The sequence below is a fragment of the Bos grunniens genome, chromosome 10 (genome assembly GCF_055505025.1).
Source record: "Bos grunniens cultivar Pamir isolate PY7600 chromosome 10, Bosgru_T2T1.0, whole genome shotgun sequence".
Lineage (NCBI taxonomy): Eukaryota > Metazoa > Chordata > Mammalia > Artiodactyla > Bovidae > Bos > Bos grunniens.
Genome location: NC_141174.1, coordinates 19912954 through 19929825, shown reverse-complemented (window position 1 = coordinate 19929825; position 16872 = coordinate 19912954). Strand labels below are relative to the sequence as shown.

Here is a 16872-nt window from a genome sequence, read left to right as displayed (position 1 = left end):
CAGGTGGGTGTTGGTAAAACTTTGTTTATGGCACAGAATATTGATTTTATGCAGTTTTCATGTGTCACAAAGTATTCTTCTTTTAACTTTTTTCTACCATCTGAAAAGGTGAAAACCATTCTTAGCTCACAGACCATATGAAAACAGGCAGAAGGCTAGGTTTGTCCCAGGGGCCCTTGTTGGCTGACCCTTGAACTAGTTGATTGTCTGGGGAGGGGGCTACTCCCGAGCTCTGTGTTAGGCACTGATAGGCTAATCTTTAAAAAAGTTTTTTTTTTTTATTTTTCTGGCCAAACTAAATAAAAACCTCATGTGGAAGCCCTGGTTACCTCAGTTCCTGTTACCTGATGCATTGTGTTTGGCTTTCAACAAAAAATCACAAGCCATGCTAAGAGGCAATGAAAAAACACAATCTAGAAAGTCTTACTCTCTTCTTCTAGGTCAATTAAGAATAATAAAATACAAGATTTTATTTCCCTTTATTTCTTCCCTGATGCTTGCTCTTTAATTTGGTAGATCCAAGTTTCTGACCAATAACATTTTCCTCTGCCTGAAGAGCTTTTAGCATTTCTTGCCAGCAAGTCAGCTAGTGATGAACTCTCTCGGTATTTATTGTTTGAGAAAGTTTATTTTTCCTTCCCTTCTGAAGGATCATTTCACTAGATGTAGACTTCCAAGTTGGTGTTTTTTTCTCTCCCAATATTTTTAGTATTCAGTTGCACTCATGTTTGTGAGATTTCTGGTGAGAGGCCCCATGTAATTCTTATCCTTGTTTTTCCATAGCTAAGGTTTTTATTCTTGTTTCTCTCAAGATTTTTCCTTTGTCTTTCATCTTCTGCAGTGTGAATATGGTATGTCTCGGGGTACTGTTCTGTTTTAATGTGTGCTGATTGGTCTCTTATCTTTCTGGATCTGCGTTTTGTGTCAATCATTAACTTTGGAAAATTCTGTCAATATCCCTTTAAATATGTCTTCTTTCTCTTTTTTTTCCTCCTGGTACTGCAGTTATACTTATACCTTTTGATGTGTACCATAGTTTTTGTGTATTCTCTTCCATTAAAATTTTCTCTTCCCGCTCCCCCCCTGTTTTTTCCCCCACTTTTGGAAGTTTCTGTTGACCTCAAGCTCACTGAATCTTTCCCTGGCCATATAGAGTCCACTCGTGAGCCCATTGGAGGCATTCTTCACTTGTTGCAGTGTTTTTGACTTTTAGCATTTCCTTTTTAAGGGTTTTTTTGGAAGCATTTCTACCTCTCTGCTTTCATTATCATCTATTTTTCTGTTAGAACCTTTAGCATATTTGATCATAGTGATTTTAAATTTCTTGTCTGATAATATCAACTTCTGTGTCATATCTGGTTTTCACAACTGCTTGTCTCTCTAGATTGCGTGTTTTCCTTACTTCAGCATGGATCATGATTTTTTTTTTCTTGAAAGCCGAATATGATGAATCAGGTAATAGACACTGAGGTAACCAGGCCTTCCCTGTGAAGTTTTATTTAACTTGGCCAGGAGTTGGGCTATGCTTAATGTTTGTTGTAGTTGTAGCTGCTAGAAGCTTCAAATTCCCCCGGTCTTCTTGTTTTTGATTTCTCTTGACTTAACATTTCCCTATGACTCAATGGACATGAGTTTGAACAAACTCCAGGAGATAGTGAAGGACAGGGAAGCCTAGCTTGCTGCAATTCATGGGGTCGCAAAGCGTTGGACACAACTTAGCAACTGAATAACAGCAACGATGTTGTTGTCTTACACTTCAGAGAGTAAGTGTCTTGGAGGTCTTTGAGGTGTCATCTGCTGTTATCATATTGGAGCCTGTCAGTGTGGTGAGAGGGTGTAGTTGAGAAGCAATGTGCTATCTATCACCTTCCAGTGAAGAGCAAAAGCAGAGCAACTTCCCTTTAGTAAATGCAGCAACGTTTCTATTGCAGTGGAAAGAAGACCAAGAACTTGGTGGCTTAGGTGAGGCTGTCTCAAGATGAGGGACTTGCCTTCTTGTTGTTGTTCAGTCGCTAAGTCATGTCCGACTTTTTGCGACTCCATGGACTGCAGAACACCAGGCTTCTCTGTCCTTCACTGTCTCCTAGAGTTTGCTCAAACTCATCATGTCTGTTGAGTCAGTGATGTCATCCAACCATCTTATCCTCTGTCATCCCCTTCTCCTCCTGCCTTCAATCTTTCCCAGCATCAAGGTCTTTTTCCAGTGAATCAGCTCGTCCCATCAGGTGGCCAGAGTATTGGAACTTCAGCTTCAGTATCAGTCCATCCAATGAATATTCAGCATTGATCTCCTTTAGGACTGACAGGTTTGATCTCCTTGTTGTCCAAGAGACTCTCAAGAGTCTTCTCTGGCACCACAGTCTGAAAGCATCAATTCTTCGGCTCTCAGCCTTCTTTAAGGTTCAACTCACATCTGTACATGACTACTGGAGAAACCATAGCTTTGACTATATGGACCTTTGTTGGCACAGTGCCTTGCCTTCTGCTGGCTTCCATTTCTTCAGTGGATTTCTAACTGAGCCCATCAACTGAGACCATGAATGAAGCTTGAACAAGGAGAAGTTGTAAGATAGCCAATTCAGAAGGCAAGTTTGGCAGGAAAACCTTTTAGGTTTGGTGAGCAGAATTGACTTGCTTTCTTTTCCTTTTTGTTTTTCCTTCCTCCCTCCCTTCCTTCTTTCCTTTCTTCTCATTGAAATTTTGTGGTCATGAATGTAAACTGCAGCTTGTCAGCCTGGTGGTGTGATTTCCTCCCCACCTTACAGTGTTCACCTGCCCGATGTGAGCTTGGATATTCAGATATTGTGTGGCGGAGAGTTGGGTTCCACCAGTGTTGGAGTTTTGTCAGCAAATATGGCACAGAAAGGGGGACGTGAGGAAGTGGAGGCCATTTGCAAGAGAGTGATGACGAGTGAGTGAAATATTGGAGCCAGGGAGAGAAGAACGTGAAGGCAGAGTGAGGAGCAGTAAGGATGGTGCCAAAGGTGTGGTTGAAATGGATGGAATGTCTAAGGATGAGGAATGTTTGCTGGGAATGTAGAGTAGGTGATCTGAAAAGAGGGGCAGTGGGAAGAGGGTGCCCTCTTGGTTTGTACTGGGACTTGAAATGTTACAGTCACCAGGGATGGCAAGATTCAGCATGTGGCCATGTGAGATGGTCACTGAGGAGGAGGAAGGGAAAGAGTTCAGATGAGGGAAGAGAAGGGCAGACAAACCAGCTCTGGCTCTTAACATTAAAGTCGCTGAGTTGACCAAGGGATGGAGAAAACCTCTGAGACCTGCAAGCTGGAATCTTCAGGAAATGCAAAGGCTTAACAGGAGAGGATGGGTGGCCTCACGCCTTAACAATGGCATGGCTGATGGTCTGAGTGTTGCAAGAGAAGTTTGGGTAGAGCGACAGGAGGGAAATCACTGAAGCAAGAGTGGAGAACAAGGAGGATGCTTGCCTTCCTTCCTGGTCTTGAGATAGGTAGGGTGAGGACCACTACGTGCAGGGCAGGGGATGTTTTGAGGGGAGCCAGATTGCCATGAGGGTCACAGAAGGTTCGAGTTCAGAGAGGAGGTGGAAGGACATAGCGGGTATACTGTTAACAGAAGAAAAGTTCAAAAGGCAAGAGGAGTCAGCTAAGAATTGGCAGGGTCTGCACTGTCCAGAGCTGTGTGGAGTTCACAGCCCCTGGTAAGAGAGGATGCCCTCAACTCCAAGCACAGATTGTAGTAACAGAACCAGAGGCATGTCACATGGCCAAGCGCAACCTGCTCTGTGAAGAACTTTCCACTTCTCCCTCCCAGCTTTTTAGGACTTGTATTTAATATAAGGAATGCAAAAATATTTTTCTTTATAAGCAGCTTTGGTTGATTAGTTTGTTTAGGCTGTCAGGCAGCTGAGCAATTTAGGATTGTATTTATGTATATGCCTTCAGGTAGGGTTGATAAGGGGACATCCGCTTCACTGATGTCATTAAGAAAGAGCCACTAATTAGTTGGGAACCTGCTATGTACCAGTTGTATCATGTACCAGAAGTACCTGCTACTGAGCATGCTGTAATTAGTCTATGTGTGCTAAATACTGTATATTTAAGTATATACTGAAATTTTGTGTATTTAAAAATTTTTGTTTTCAATACTTTGTATCAGTGATTTCACTGGAGACCAAGCTGACTTGTTGGAGAAAGTTTGTGGGCCTTGAAGTCTGTGGGATTTAAATTCTAGATTCTTGACTGACAGGCTGTTTACCTTTGGGCAAGTGGCCTATGTTCTTGAGCGTCAGTGTTCTCATCTGTAGTGTGGGAGTGATAACATCCACGTGTTAGAGTTGCCGTGAGTCATTGCCTAAGTGATTCTAATGAGCAGGCAAAGTGGAGACCCACTGGTACAGGTGAGATTAGCCCTGCGATTTCTTTGGAAGGAATGATGCTAAAGCTGAAACTCCAGTACTTTGGCCACCTCACTCGAAGAGTTGACTCATTGGAAGACTCTGATGCTGGGAGGGACTGGGGGCAAGAGGAGAAGGGGATGACAGAGGATGAGATGGCTGGATGGCATCGCTGACTCGATGGACGTGGGTCTCAGTGAACTCCGGGAGTTGGTGATGGACAGGGAAGCCTGGCGTGCTGTGATTCATGGGGTCGCAAAGAGTTGGACACGACTGAGCGACTGATCTGATCTGATCTGATGGAAGAGGAAACCAAGGCTCAACGAGGCCAAATAAGCATAGAAATACGTTGTTCATGGTTGCACGGCTCTTAAGTAGTGTGGCCAGGACTGAGAGCCAGTTCTTTGACTCCAGGATCCTAGCTTTATCCATCACAGTGAGTTTCTGGCAGAATTCAAGGGAAGTTAAAGAAGCCCTACCTTAGCATGGCTGCCCAGCGAGTCAGCAGCATGGGGCAGGATGGGAGTGATCAGGTGAAGAGAAGGCAGACTCCATGGGATCTAAGTCACTAGTTCCCAAATCTGACTGTGCCTCCAAATCACCGGAGGGACGTTTTCATTTATAAGTCTCCAGGGACATCCTTTGAGTTGTAGTGCTGGAGAAGACTCTATAGAGAGTCCCTTGGACTGCAAAAAGCTCAAAGCAGTCAATCCTAAAGGAAATCAACGCTGAATATTCATTGGAAGGCTGAAGCTGAAGCTCCAATGTGTTGGCCACCTGATGCAAACAGCTGACTCATTGGAAAAGACCCTGATGCTGGGAACGATCGAGGGCAAGAGGAGAAGCGCGCAGCAGAGATGAAATGGTTAGATAGCATCACCAACTCAGTAAACTCTGGGAGATGGTGAAGGACAGGGAAGCCTGGTGTGCTGCAGTCCGTGGGGTCAGAAAGAGTTGGACACAATTTAGCGACTGAACAACAACAAAGGGACTGTCCTAGGCCTACAGGATTAGAATTTCTGGAGCATGGGAACCAGGAACATGTATCTTTATCACCGCTCTCCCCCCGCCCCCTCCCCCTCCCAACCTGGTGATTCTGAGGCTGCTTATCTTGTTCAGGTCCTTGAATCAGCTCTTGGGAATCCTTAAGTTCTAACTGAAGCCCTAAAATGACTTCCTTAAAATGAAGTCCCAAGTGACTACAGCCTAGTAAAATCCTGGGTACCTGGCATGCCAGCAAGATTGACCCCTAAGGGTTGAACTATAGCCTATAGCCCCTTGTTTTCAGATCTTTGGTGCATTACTTGAAACAGACACTCAAGCCGTCATGGAGTAGCTGAACTCTGAGTATATAGGAGACATCAAGTTGGCAGACTCTGCAGTAACAGAAAGCGTTGTTTGTTCTTAAGAGCTGTTGCTCTTCCTTCTTCCCCCTTGAGGTTCCTGCCCACTCAGTCAGATTAGAGCTGTATAAACAAGATTGTACTACCGAGCTAGCACACATCTTGTAATTTTTTTTTTTCTCTAAAGTGCTCAACATTGCTGATGTCAGAAAAGAAATCCATTGGATTTTAATGGGCCGAGGCAAACAATATGAATTGGATATAATATGGGGGAGAGGAAATAACATCAACAGGAGTTCTTATTTGGCAGCATAAATATTTAGACTATATCACAAGCAGGGTTTGATGACCTCTTCTACAAGGTCTTTCCCTGAATAGGGCTCTGAGGGCTGGGCGTTTAGGGGTGGTGGGCACCGTATTTCAGGCTTCTTGCTGCTTGTGATGCTGGTTTTAGTGGTGGTGCAGTATAAATGGCAGCCCACTCCAGTGCTCTTGCCTGGAGAATCCCAGGAACGGGGGAGCCTGGTGGGCTGCCGTCTATGGGGTCGCACAGAGACGGACACGACTGAGCGACTTGACTTTCACTTTTCACTTTCATGCATTGGAGAAGGAAATGGCAACCCACTCCAGTGTTCTTGCCTGGAGAATCCCAGGGACAGGGGAGCCTGGTGGGCTGCCGTCTATGGGGTCGCACAGAGTGGGACACGACTGAAGCAACTTAGCAGCAGCAGCAGCAGCAGTATAACTGTAGTGGTCTGCTGTTTAGTTGAGCATCAGGATCACCGGAGAAGCTTGGGAGACTGCTGGTGGCTCCATCTCAGATACTCCGAGGACCTGCTGTGGGGGAAGGCTTTCTCCAGCGATTCTGGTGTCATTAGTCGGGCAGTTTCACTTGGCCAAGCACTGGTCAAAAACAAGACTGCTGGTCAGTTGCTACAATTCATTCTTTGCCAAGGAAATTTGTGTGGCTTGTTTTATTCCTTCTTCAATAGCAACCCCTGCAAAGTACAGGATTCTCTGCTTCCAGGCAAAGACCCGAAAGTGTAGGGTGAAGGAATCAATTGCCAAAGGCCACACACACAACAGCCTTGATGTGGCCAGAGCTGAGACGCAATTCCTGGTATGACTTTACAGCTCCTCCCTTTCCCACATCATCGAGGTCCTTCCTACCTGCCCTGCTCAGCATCAGTGTCTGCTGACCCCTAGGCCACGCTTGCTCTAGAGAGGCCAGCGTACAATGGAAAACAGCTGGCACTGGTTGTAACTGAAGCTACAAATGCATTGTATGTTTGGAATGAATTGCAGTCCTGACTTTCAGAAGATTTACTAATTAGAGTTTGAGTCACAGATGTTCAGTTGTTTTATTATTCACAGGGTCTCTCCTCATATACTTTCTACCCTCCCACATATTCCCTCTGATCTAAATTGCGCATGGATTCCAAAAGTGTATTCCTGAGTTAGGGCGGGCCCATATCAATAAGGAGAAGGCAATGGCACCCCACTCCAGTACTCTTGCCTGGAAAATCCCATGGATGGAGGAGCCTGGTAGGCTGCAGTCCATGGGGTTGCTAAGAGTCAGACACGACTGAGCGACTTCACTTTCACTTTTCACTTTCATGCATTGGAGAAGGAAATGGCAACCCACTCCAGTGTTCTTACCTGGAGAATCCCAGGGACGGGGGAGCCTGGTGGGCTGCCGTCTATGGGGTCACACAGAGTCGGACACGACTGAAGTGACTTAGCAGCAGCAGCATATCAATAAACCTTGGGGAAAGTCTTCATGTGTGATTCCATCCATGGGTCTTTGTGGATAAAGAACCTTCTTTGCTGAGCAGTTTTAATGGCTTGTTAACCAGATGAGTGTTCTTGATGGGATATACTGCATCTTAGTGAAATCTTACCAGTGCTGTCATTCATTTAAAAATATTTAAGTACCTTCTAGATGTCAGGAATTAGAGGGGTCAACCCCACTGACAAAGACTCTGCTCAGGCAGAACTGCCTTTCTAGCAGTGGTGATCCTTGATAGACAAGTGAGCAAAGTCATATGAATTCAGATAGTTGCAAATCCCTGTGATTTCAGTCTCCACATTTGACTGACTCCCACTTAATCTCCTTGACATCACATCACCGTTATGTTTTTTTTTTTTCCTTTCGAGTGTCTGCCAGTTCTGTGGCTTCAGATGTCCATACCTGTGTTGTGACCCAGGCTGGAAGGACCTCTTCTGCCTCCCCGACTCCTCCTGTTCATCCTTCTGATTGTAGTTGTCACCTCTTCCTGGTCTGTGCGGTCGTAACTGAGCACCCACACATTACAATTTCCTACATTTCTGGACATGTCACCCCTCCTGGACTCTGAACATTTTAAAGAGGGACCATTTGTGTCTGATTTATCTTTATATCTCCAGAACGAAGCATGAAATTTTGTGCCATTGGATGGATGCTCAGTGTTTGCGCCAAGATTAAATGTTGAGTCCTACGGCACCTAGTGGCGGGTGCTGGTATTACAGGAATTGCTTCGTGGGGAGGGGAGCTAAGTCTGGGAGAGGGCACGCTAGCCTATCAGTTGGGTGATTTTTTGAGTTCAGCATGAATATGGCCATGATTAGAGGCGACGAGCTAATACATAGGTAGTGCTGATGGAAGAGAGGCAGCATGGGACATTCTGTGAGTCTCTGAAGAAAAGTTAGAAAGTTGAAGTTCTGAGTTTCTAAGGCGGAACTGGAATCCTAAGGACGTGTAGCTGATGTCCGGTTCAGATCAGATCAGATCAGTCGCTCAGTCATGTCCGACTCTTTGCGACCCCATGAATCGCAGCACGCCAGGCCTCCCTGTCCATCACCAACTCCCGGAGTTCACTCCTACTCATGTCTATCGACTCAGTGATGCCATCCGGCCATCTCATCCTCTGTCGTCCCTTTCTCCTCTTGCCCTCAATCCCTCCCAGCATCAGAGTCTTTTCCAATGAGTCAACTCTTCGCATGAGGTGGCCAAAGTACTGGACTTTCAGCTTTAGCATCATTCCTTCCAAAGAAATCCCAGGGCTGATCTCCTTCAGAATGGACTGGTTGGATCTCCTTGCAGTCCAAGGGACTCTCAAGAGTCTTCTCCAACACCACAGTTCAAAGGCATCAATTCTTCGGCGCTCAGCCTTCTTCACAGTCCAACTCTCACATCCATACATGACCACAGGAAAAACCATAGCCTTGACTAGACGAACCTTTGTTGGCAAAGTAATGTCTCTGCTTTTGAATATGCTATCTAGGTTGGTCATAACTTTCCTTCCAAGGAGTAAGTGTCTTTTAATTTCATGGCTGCAGTCACCATCTGCAGTGATTTTGGAGCCCAGAAAAATAAAGCCTGACACTGTTTCCACTGTTTCCCCATCTATTTCCCATGAAGTGATGGGGCCGGATGCCATGATCTTCGTTTTCTGAATGTTGAGCTTTAAGCCAACTTTTTCACTCTCCGCTTTCACCTTCATCAAGAGGCTTTTTAGTTTGACCTGGTTCCAGCAGCTAGGTAGTTGCAGATCAGGTGAGGCATCCAGGCTTCTCGGTTTAGAGGGCTTTCAACTATGGTGGGGCTGTGGTTTGTGACAGATAAGAAAACAAAGGCACAGAGAGGTAAAATAACTCACCCCAATCACTCAGCTAGGTGTGGAGCCTGGATTCAGACTTAGATCTGTCCAGTGACAGAGGCCAGCTCGTCACCACTAAGCTAGCATGTCTCTCTTTGGAGATCGTGAAGTGCATGGTGGTAACTCATTTGCCCTTTTTCTCTTTTATTAGCTGAAAATGAGTGTAGAAAAATATTATTATTGACATGTTTTCTTTCTATTGCATGTAGTTGGGTTTTTTTTCAGAAAAACATTCACGAATGTTACAAATTGCTGTGTTTATATACGAGTGTATTTAAGTAACATAAAGAAGGTTTTGTTTTTCTCCACCACTAAATTTAAAAGACTCTTACTTCATTTTATTTAAAAGTAAATTTTATGCTATACTGTAATAAATGAGAACCTAGTTCTTTAATTTTAGGAACTCCAGCTCTATAGTCAGCGATTTAATTAGAACATCCTTACCTACACCTTTCACATCTTGTACTGTCTAACATCTGTTGACATATAGACTAGAAAGTGCTTGCATCACTATTTTAGAAATGATTCTTTCTAGACATAGGAAAGTTAAATGACTTGTCTGAATTTTAAAATGAGTTGATAGGGAATCCAAAAATAGAAGCTTTTCTACTACATATTAGACTCACTAAAGTTCCAAACTAGAGGCTATTTGCATTCACTGAGCAGTCTGAAGTCCAGAGCCTGGTTCACCAGCCGGTTTTAATACATAGGGCTGTTGCTGTTGGGGGTAAGGAGTGGCCAGGGAAAGGCGGAAGGAGGGCTGACACCTTTGTTTTCAGGTCATTTCCAATCTTGCTATTATTGCACAGTTTTTTGGGGCAGAGAGAGAGGGAGGGAGATAATATGCTCATCATAGTGAAAGTGTTCATTTTGAAGTAAAGCGATAGAAACCCACGATGGGTCTGTTACATAGGTAAATGAGATACATAAATAGATTTAGTTTTTGTTTTTAATGCTCAGTCATGTTCTGTGTTCAGATAAAAGAGTAAGTAAGTAGTTGTTTAAACATGAAACTGCGTGTTGTTCATTTAACTGTAAGAGCGACTGATTAGAATAATAATGAGTGTTTCCATGTAGTACAATATTCATAGAAATACTGACATTATAGTGGGTAGAGATAATAGAATGATGTTCTTTATCTCTGCTTGTAATCTAACTGTTAAAATGCAGACTAATTCATAAATGAAGAAGAAAACAAGCAACATTATTCAAATGAGATACTTGGGGCAATTAAATTCTTCACATAAATTGCAAATTCCTGTCTCTTCCCCATCTTCTGCCCAAATTTGTTTTTATGGGATGACCTTTGGTACCAACTTATTTTTGTAATAAATGTTTCCTGAGTTTATATTTTAAATTGAAATGGCCTTTTCTGTCAAGTATGGTATTTATAAAAGTTTTCTTTGATGAAAAGCCTATGAATTTTGTGCAAACAACCCAGGCAGGGTCTTAGATTAGCGATAACATTTGTATAGGACTTTTATGGCTTGATACGATACTTTACACTCGATTTATTTGACCCTTACCTGTGAATACGCAGTGAAATTCACATTTTACTGATGAGAGCAATGTAGGGAAGGTGACTTGGCATGCTTCTGGGCACTAGTGGGCATTCAGTATGTTTGCTTTAAAAGAAAGTTAGCAAAGGAAACCAGCAGGGTATTTAACTTGTTCGAAGTCACCCAGTAAATAGTGCATCATACCAAGAACTGAATTTGCTTCTTTAACTAAAAAATTCCATATGCTCTCATTGTCTACTGCTGTCTTTTCAGGCTGTTTAAAAATAAAAAAAAGGTCAAATTAAAAATATTTATTTTTCTTAATTGAGATGAAATTTGCATAACTTAAAATTAATTTTAAGGTGTACATTTCAGTGGCATTAAGTGCATTCACAGGGTTCTGCAGCCCTTGCCTCTATCTAGTTCAAAAATGTTTCCATCATCCCCAAAGAGACCCTACATCCATTAGACATCCAATCCATTTCCTCCTCCCCTCAACTGCTGGTAACAAGAATCTGCTGTCTTTGTGGTTTCCCTATGCTAGATATTTCATGTAAATGAAATAGGGACTGTCTTAGTCCCTTCAGGCTGCTATAATAGAATACCATAGACCCGGTGACCTATGAACAACAGAAATTTATTTCTCACAGTTCTAGAGACTGGGAAGTCCAAGATCAAGGCTTAAGTAGATTTGATGTGTGATGAGAAATCAATTCCCTCTTCATGGATGGCTTTCTTCTGCTTGGGTCCTCACTTAGTGGAAAGGAACACTCTGGGATCTCTTTGATCAGGACACAAATCCCATCACACTCTCTACCTCTTAGTTCTACCAGATTTGGGATTAGGATTTCAGCGTATAAATTTTAGAGGGACATAAATATTCAGTCCATCTCAGTAACCTTTTTTGTCTGATTTCTTTTACTTAGCATAATGTTTTCAAGGCTGATCTACGTTGTAGACTGTATCAGTACTTTATTACTTTGGATGGCTGAACTATATTCCATTGTAGAGACAGACCATATTTTGTTTAGCCATTCATCAGTTGAGGGATGTAGAGTTGTTTCCATTTTTCAGTGGATAGTGCTGTTCTGAACATACGTGTTCAAATATTGGTTTGAATGCTTGCTTTTAGCTCTTATGAGTGGAATTTCCAGGTTATATGGTAGATTCTATATTAGACTTTTTGAGGAACTAACAAAATGTTTTCCATAGTGACCGAACCATTTTACATTCCTATCAACACTGTACAAGGGTTCTGATTTCCCTACATCCTTGCCAATGCTTGTTTGAGTTAAAAAATTATTATAACCATGCTGGTGTGTGTAAGTAGTATCTCCTAGTGGTGTTGGTTTGCATTTTCTTTGTAAAATATTCATATTTTAATACCTAGAATTAATCATGAGATTTGATAAGACAAAATAAACATCCAAATGATTGACTTCATCTATCTCCAGGAGATTTTTTAAGATTGCTATCTGATCACCCTTAGAATGTATGATTCTGAGCTGAAAACAAAGCACGCAAACCATGTGGCTTTGGAATGAGAAGCATGTATGTGGATAATCAGACAACAATTACCCCTGACTTGAAAAAAATACCAGTTAAACTAAGGAGGAGCCAAAAGCAATTACATCATGTTTCATTTCCATGCCACCTGCCAACAGATACTTAGTTCTTTGCGTGGCAAAGTTTTCTTTACGTAATTCTTTCCTGTCTTAATGATCTATTCATTTATTTTTGCAGTGTGAGTGAAGACACCCAGGATGGCTCAGGGATCCGGGGATCAGAGAGCAGTGGGGATTGCGGACCCAGAGGAGAGTTCTCCAAATATGATAGTCTACCGCAAAGTAAGGCATCTGGTTCAACGCTGGGGGTGCTGTTGCATGTCTGTAATCTGTGGGGTTGATGGTTGATGGGCGGCTTGACAAATGTTTTCTGCCTAAATGGCCTTGACTGATAATTGAACATAGTTTCCTTCTCAGACCCTCTGATTCCCCAAGTTTAAAATTCAAGGAAGCTAGGCTGGTATCGAACATTTGAAAAACATTATGTGGCTTAGTTTTCTTTAAACCAAAGATTACCTAAAAGTGCAGATGGACATGTATTGTCCTTTCGTGTAAAGGCCTTTGTGTAACATTAATTAATCAAATGTTCTTCAAACCTATAGTACTCATAAGATCTGTTCTGAATGCTAAAAATGCTAAAATGCTAAAAGGACACAGAGGTGTGTTTGTATTTGGTGCTTTACAGCTGATAGGAGACGTAAGATGTATGCAGATCACTGTTATAGAGTCTAAGTGTTTATTTCTGAAAGAGAAGTGCAGGTAGAGTGTTCCATAATCTCAGAGGAGGTGGCCAATTACTTCCAACCTCAGAGATCTGGCATGGGCTGTGGAGGAGAGGCCTTTGAACTCAGTTTTAAAGGCTCCACAGGATTCCTTTACGTGGAAAGCAGAAGGGTAGAGCAATATTCTAGGCAATGAATGAAATGCTTTTGCAAAGGCAAAGAGCGGGAGTCAGTGAAGGGCAACCAGAACCGGTTAGCTTGGGCAAAGGATGACTTGCAAGTAATTGGAGTAAATGGAGGTGAGACTTAGAGCAGAGTCTGGATGGAGCCAAATTTTAGAATTTAATCATAAAAACTTTAGTGCCAGGAGTTGTACAAACAATGTTTTTTAGGGGTTATGATCCTTGCCCTGGTGTGGCTCTTATCCCCAAGTGGACTATCATCAAGGGTGGATTGGAGGCTTTCGCAGGAGTGGCAGGGGTTGCTTCTGTATCCCCCCTTGGAAATGAGCAGGACTGAGCAGGAGGTTTAAAGAGTCTGAATTAACAAAAACTTGGAAACAGAATGAATATAAAATCATAAGGTGAATGGAGAGTCAAAGATGACTGGGTTTTTGCCCTTGGGTGATAGAAGGGCATCGGTGCTGTTAATTCAAATAGAAATATTTGGAAGCATACGTTTTAAAGGAAGGAAAGGTGGCACATTGGTTTTACTTGTGCATTGCTGAATTTGAGAAAATAGTTGCTGTTTCTCATATACCATTTTAATGTTTGCATGTTGGTGCAAACTGAGCTGAACTATGTCATATATATTATTAAAAATAAGGAAAATAAGATCATACTCATCCGTTTCACTGAATATTTGAGCTGTCTGCTGGGTTCTGTGTATTCTGCAAGACTCTGTGTTCTATCTATGTTAATCATATGAATAGTGTTGAACTAGATATTCCTGGATGATCAATATGGTGAATTTTTCTCTTCTCCTTGTAAAAATAGAACTCTCAGAGTACTCTTGCTTTTAGTGCTATATTCCTTAATCCTTTGCTTTACAAAAGAATGCTTGGTTAACCCATCTCTAAGAGAGAGGCTTATTAAGTTGTAGTAAAGAAAAAAATTAGTGAGGCTAACCAAGTTGTGAGACATGTAAAATAACATAAAGACATTTATTCCTTACCTTCTTAACCCACCTCAGACCAGGAGACCCTGTGCCAAACTTGCAGGAACGTGGGGTTTGAAGTCAGACCTGGGTTAAAATGGCAACTCTGCCACTTCCAAGCTGTGTGACCTGAAATCATTAAATAACTTCTGTGAGTCTCTGTTTTTTTAATCTATAAAAGCGGGGGAAACGGTGGGAGGAAAGATGGTACCTCATGAAGTTATTGTGAAGATTCATTTGGATAAAGTCAATGAAGCATCTCACATCCTGCCTGGCACAGAGGTAGTCCATGATGAAGGCTTCTTTTCCTTTTATCTTTTTTCTTTAGAGACAGTGATACTTGGAGAGGAAATAAATTATGAAATTGTATAAATGTTGGTGCTGTTAAAAAGGTATATTCATACAACAAGTTGCCTTATAAGACACAGGAAAACAATGCAAATATTTTTATATTATTCAGGAGATTGCAAATCAATAGATTATTAAAGGTTAATAGGAGATGTAAAGGTCATGCAATGCAAACACCTTTGCACAAGAACGTTTGGTATTATGTGGAAGGGGATAACTCCCTACAGGTTTGTGGGAACTTGATTTTTACTTTTTGAGTGATACCAAGGCAATGGCACCCCACTCCAGTACTCTTGCCTGGAAAATCCATGGACGGAGGAGCCTGGTAGGCTGCAGTCCATGGGGTCACTGAGAGTCAGACATGACTGAGCGACTTCACTTTCACTTTCCACTTTCACGCATTGGAGAAGGAAATGGCAACCCACTCCAGTGTTCTTGCCTGGAGAATCCCATGGACAGAGAAGCCTGGTAGGCTGCAGTCCATGGGGTCACAGAGAGTCGGACACGACTGAAGCGACTTAGCAGCAGCAGGGGCCTCTTAATTTTTTAGTGTAATTTAGGGATAAAGTTGTAAAATCCTGTAATTTTTCAGAGAAATGACTACTAGTTATTTGGTTTCTACATTGGAAATCTGTCTTGCTTCCTCATGACAAATCTGTGGTGGGTATTTTTGTGTTCATGTTATTTGCTGTGGTCATTAATTGATATAAAAGAGACATTGGATCTATTCAATCTGTTAGAAAGAAACAGATACACTTATCACCCAGTATGGGTCCAGGACCTGGAATCATTTAAATCTAGTTCATTGGACTAACTTAAGCCCTAGTTGTGCTTGACACATGGGATATCCACCTTGTTCTCTGCTGTAGACTGGCCACTGGCTATGACCACGACTTACCCAATGCAGGACACTATCCTCAAGGTGTGGGTAAAGGTGGAATCGTGAAACCAAGGTTGATTAAAAATATTTTCTATGGAAGTCCTCTTATGTAATGATTAATTCAAGGTCAGAGCTATAAAATCAAACGTTTTCTCAGAGGTCTATAACAGAAATTTACATTTAAAAATGCACAAGTAATGCTTTCATTTTAATTTTTGTTCTCTTCCTTGTTTGTTTCTTTCTCTTGTCAGATGTTTTCTGTGTGAAATTTTTGCCTGGACTGTGTTTTGTTGATTCAGATGCTGACATTTAAAAAGCTAAATCTAGAGAAATGGAGCGTTTGAGTAAACCTCCGATTAATAAGTGGGGTGATTATGTCCATAGTGTTGTTGTGACTTTTAAATGCCAGTTAGGAGGGTAACCTTCTGACATATGAGTAATGATGGGTGGGTTTCTTAAGCCTACACTTTTCAGAGTACTCTTCATTTTCTTTTCATGTTTTCTATGTCATTAACTGTGAGAAGTTGTACTTTCCCAAGGCATGGTTTATTTATTGACTTGCGCAGGCTTTCTAATTTAGTTTTTTAAATCCTTCATATTCACATTTTGGATAGGAGGTGTTGCATGAAAAATGTATTGGTCACATTAAAAAATCTATTTAAAAGAAAATATTAATTATTAATTAAGTTGCCTAGACCTGTTAACTTTTTTTTTTTTTTTACTGTTCCTGGATCCAAAAGATCCTGGGGGCCATTGAACATGGCTGTATATCGGATCATTTAGGGGTACTTTATAAAAATACTGGTCCCCAAAGGACCCTTGGGCTTCCCTGGTAGCTCAGTTGGTAAAGAATCTGCCTGCAGTGTGGGAGACCTGGGTTGGATCCCTGGGTTGGGAAGATCACCTGGGGAAGGGAATGGCTACCTACTCCACTGTTCTGGCCTGAAGAATTCCATGGACTGTATAGTCCATGGGATTGCAAAGAGTTGGACGTGGCTGAGCGACTTTCACTTTCAAAGGACCCTCAAGTTGTTTTTGTCTGAGCTGTTAGGTCTGAGCTGGATCCTAGGAATCTGAGTTTTAAAGTGTTCTCAAGAGAATGTGATGCCCAGCTAAGTTTGAAACCCATTTATTTAGTGTCTTTTAATATATCCAGGTGGAGTGTGCATTATAAAGTCATGGATAAGTTGGTATCTTGAAGGGGGTTTTTGATTCTGTAATTATTTGCAGATCTTATAAGATGTAGAAAAAGAAGGCTCTTATTGAGTTAGAATCAAGGAATTTTAGTGACTTCATCTTAAGAGATTTTCTAGTCAATATTCTCATTTTAATAGATGGGAAAACTGA

General features: G+C 42.0%; 1 protein-coding gene across 22 annotated transcripts in view; it reads left to right on the top strand.

The window, feature by feature from the left end:
* RGS6 (regulator of G protein signaling 6) overlaps nucleotides 1-16872 on the top strand; it is a 611989-nt gene that overhangs the window by 14718 nt on the left and 580399 nt on the right. For all 22 annotated transcript variants that reach the window (XR_015134069.1, XM_086319934.1, XM_086319935.1 and 19 more), the window contains one exon: nucleotides 12599-12702. Coding sequence is in view for 20 of the 22 variants with exons in the window: in XM_086319934.1 (XP_086176060.1) it covers nucleotides 12619-12702 (84 nt within the window). In the remaining 2 variants the exon portion in view is untranslated. The remainder of the gene's footprint in view (nucleotides 1-12598; nucleotides 12703-16872) is intronic.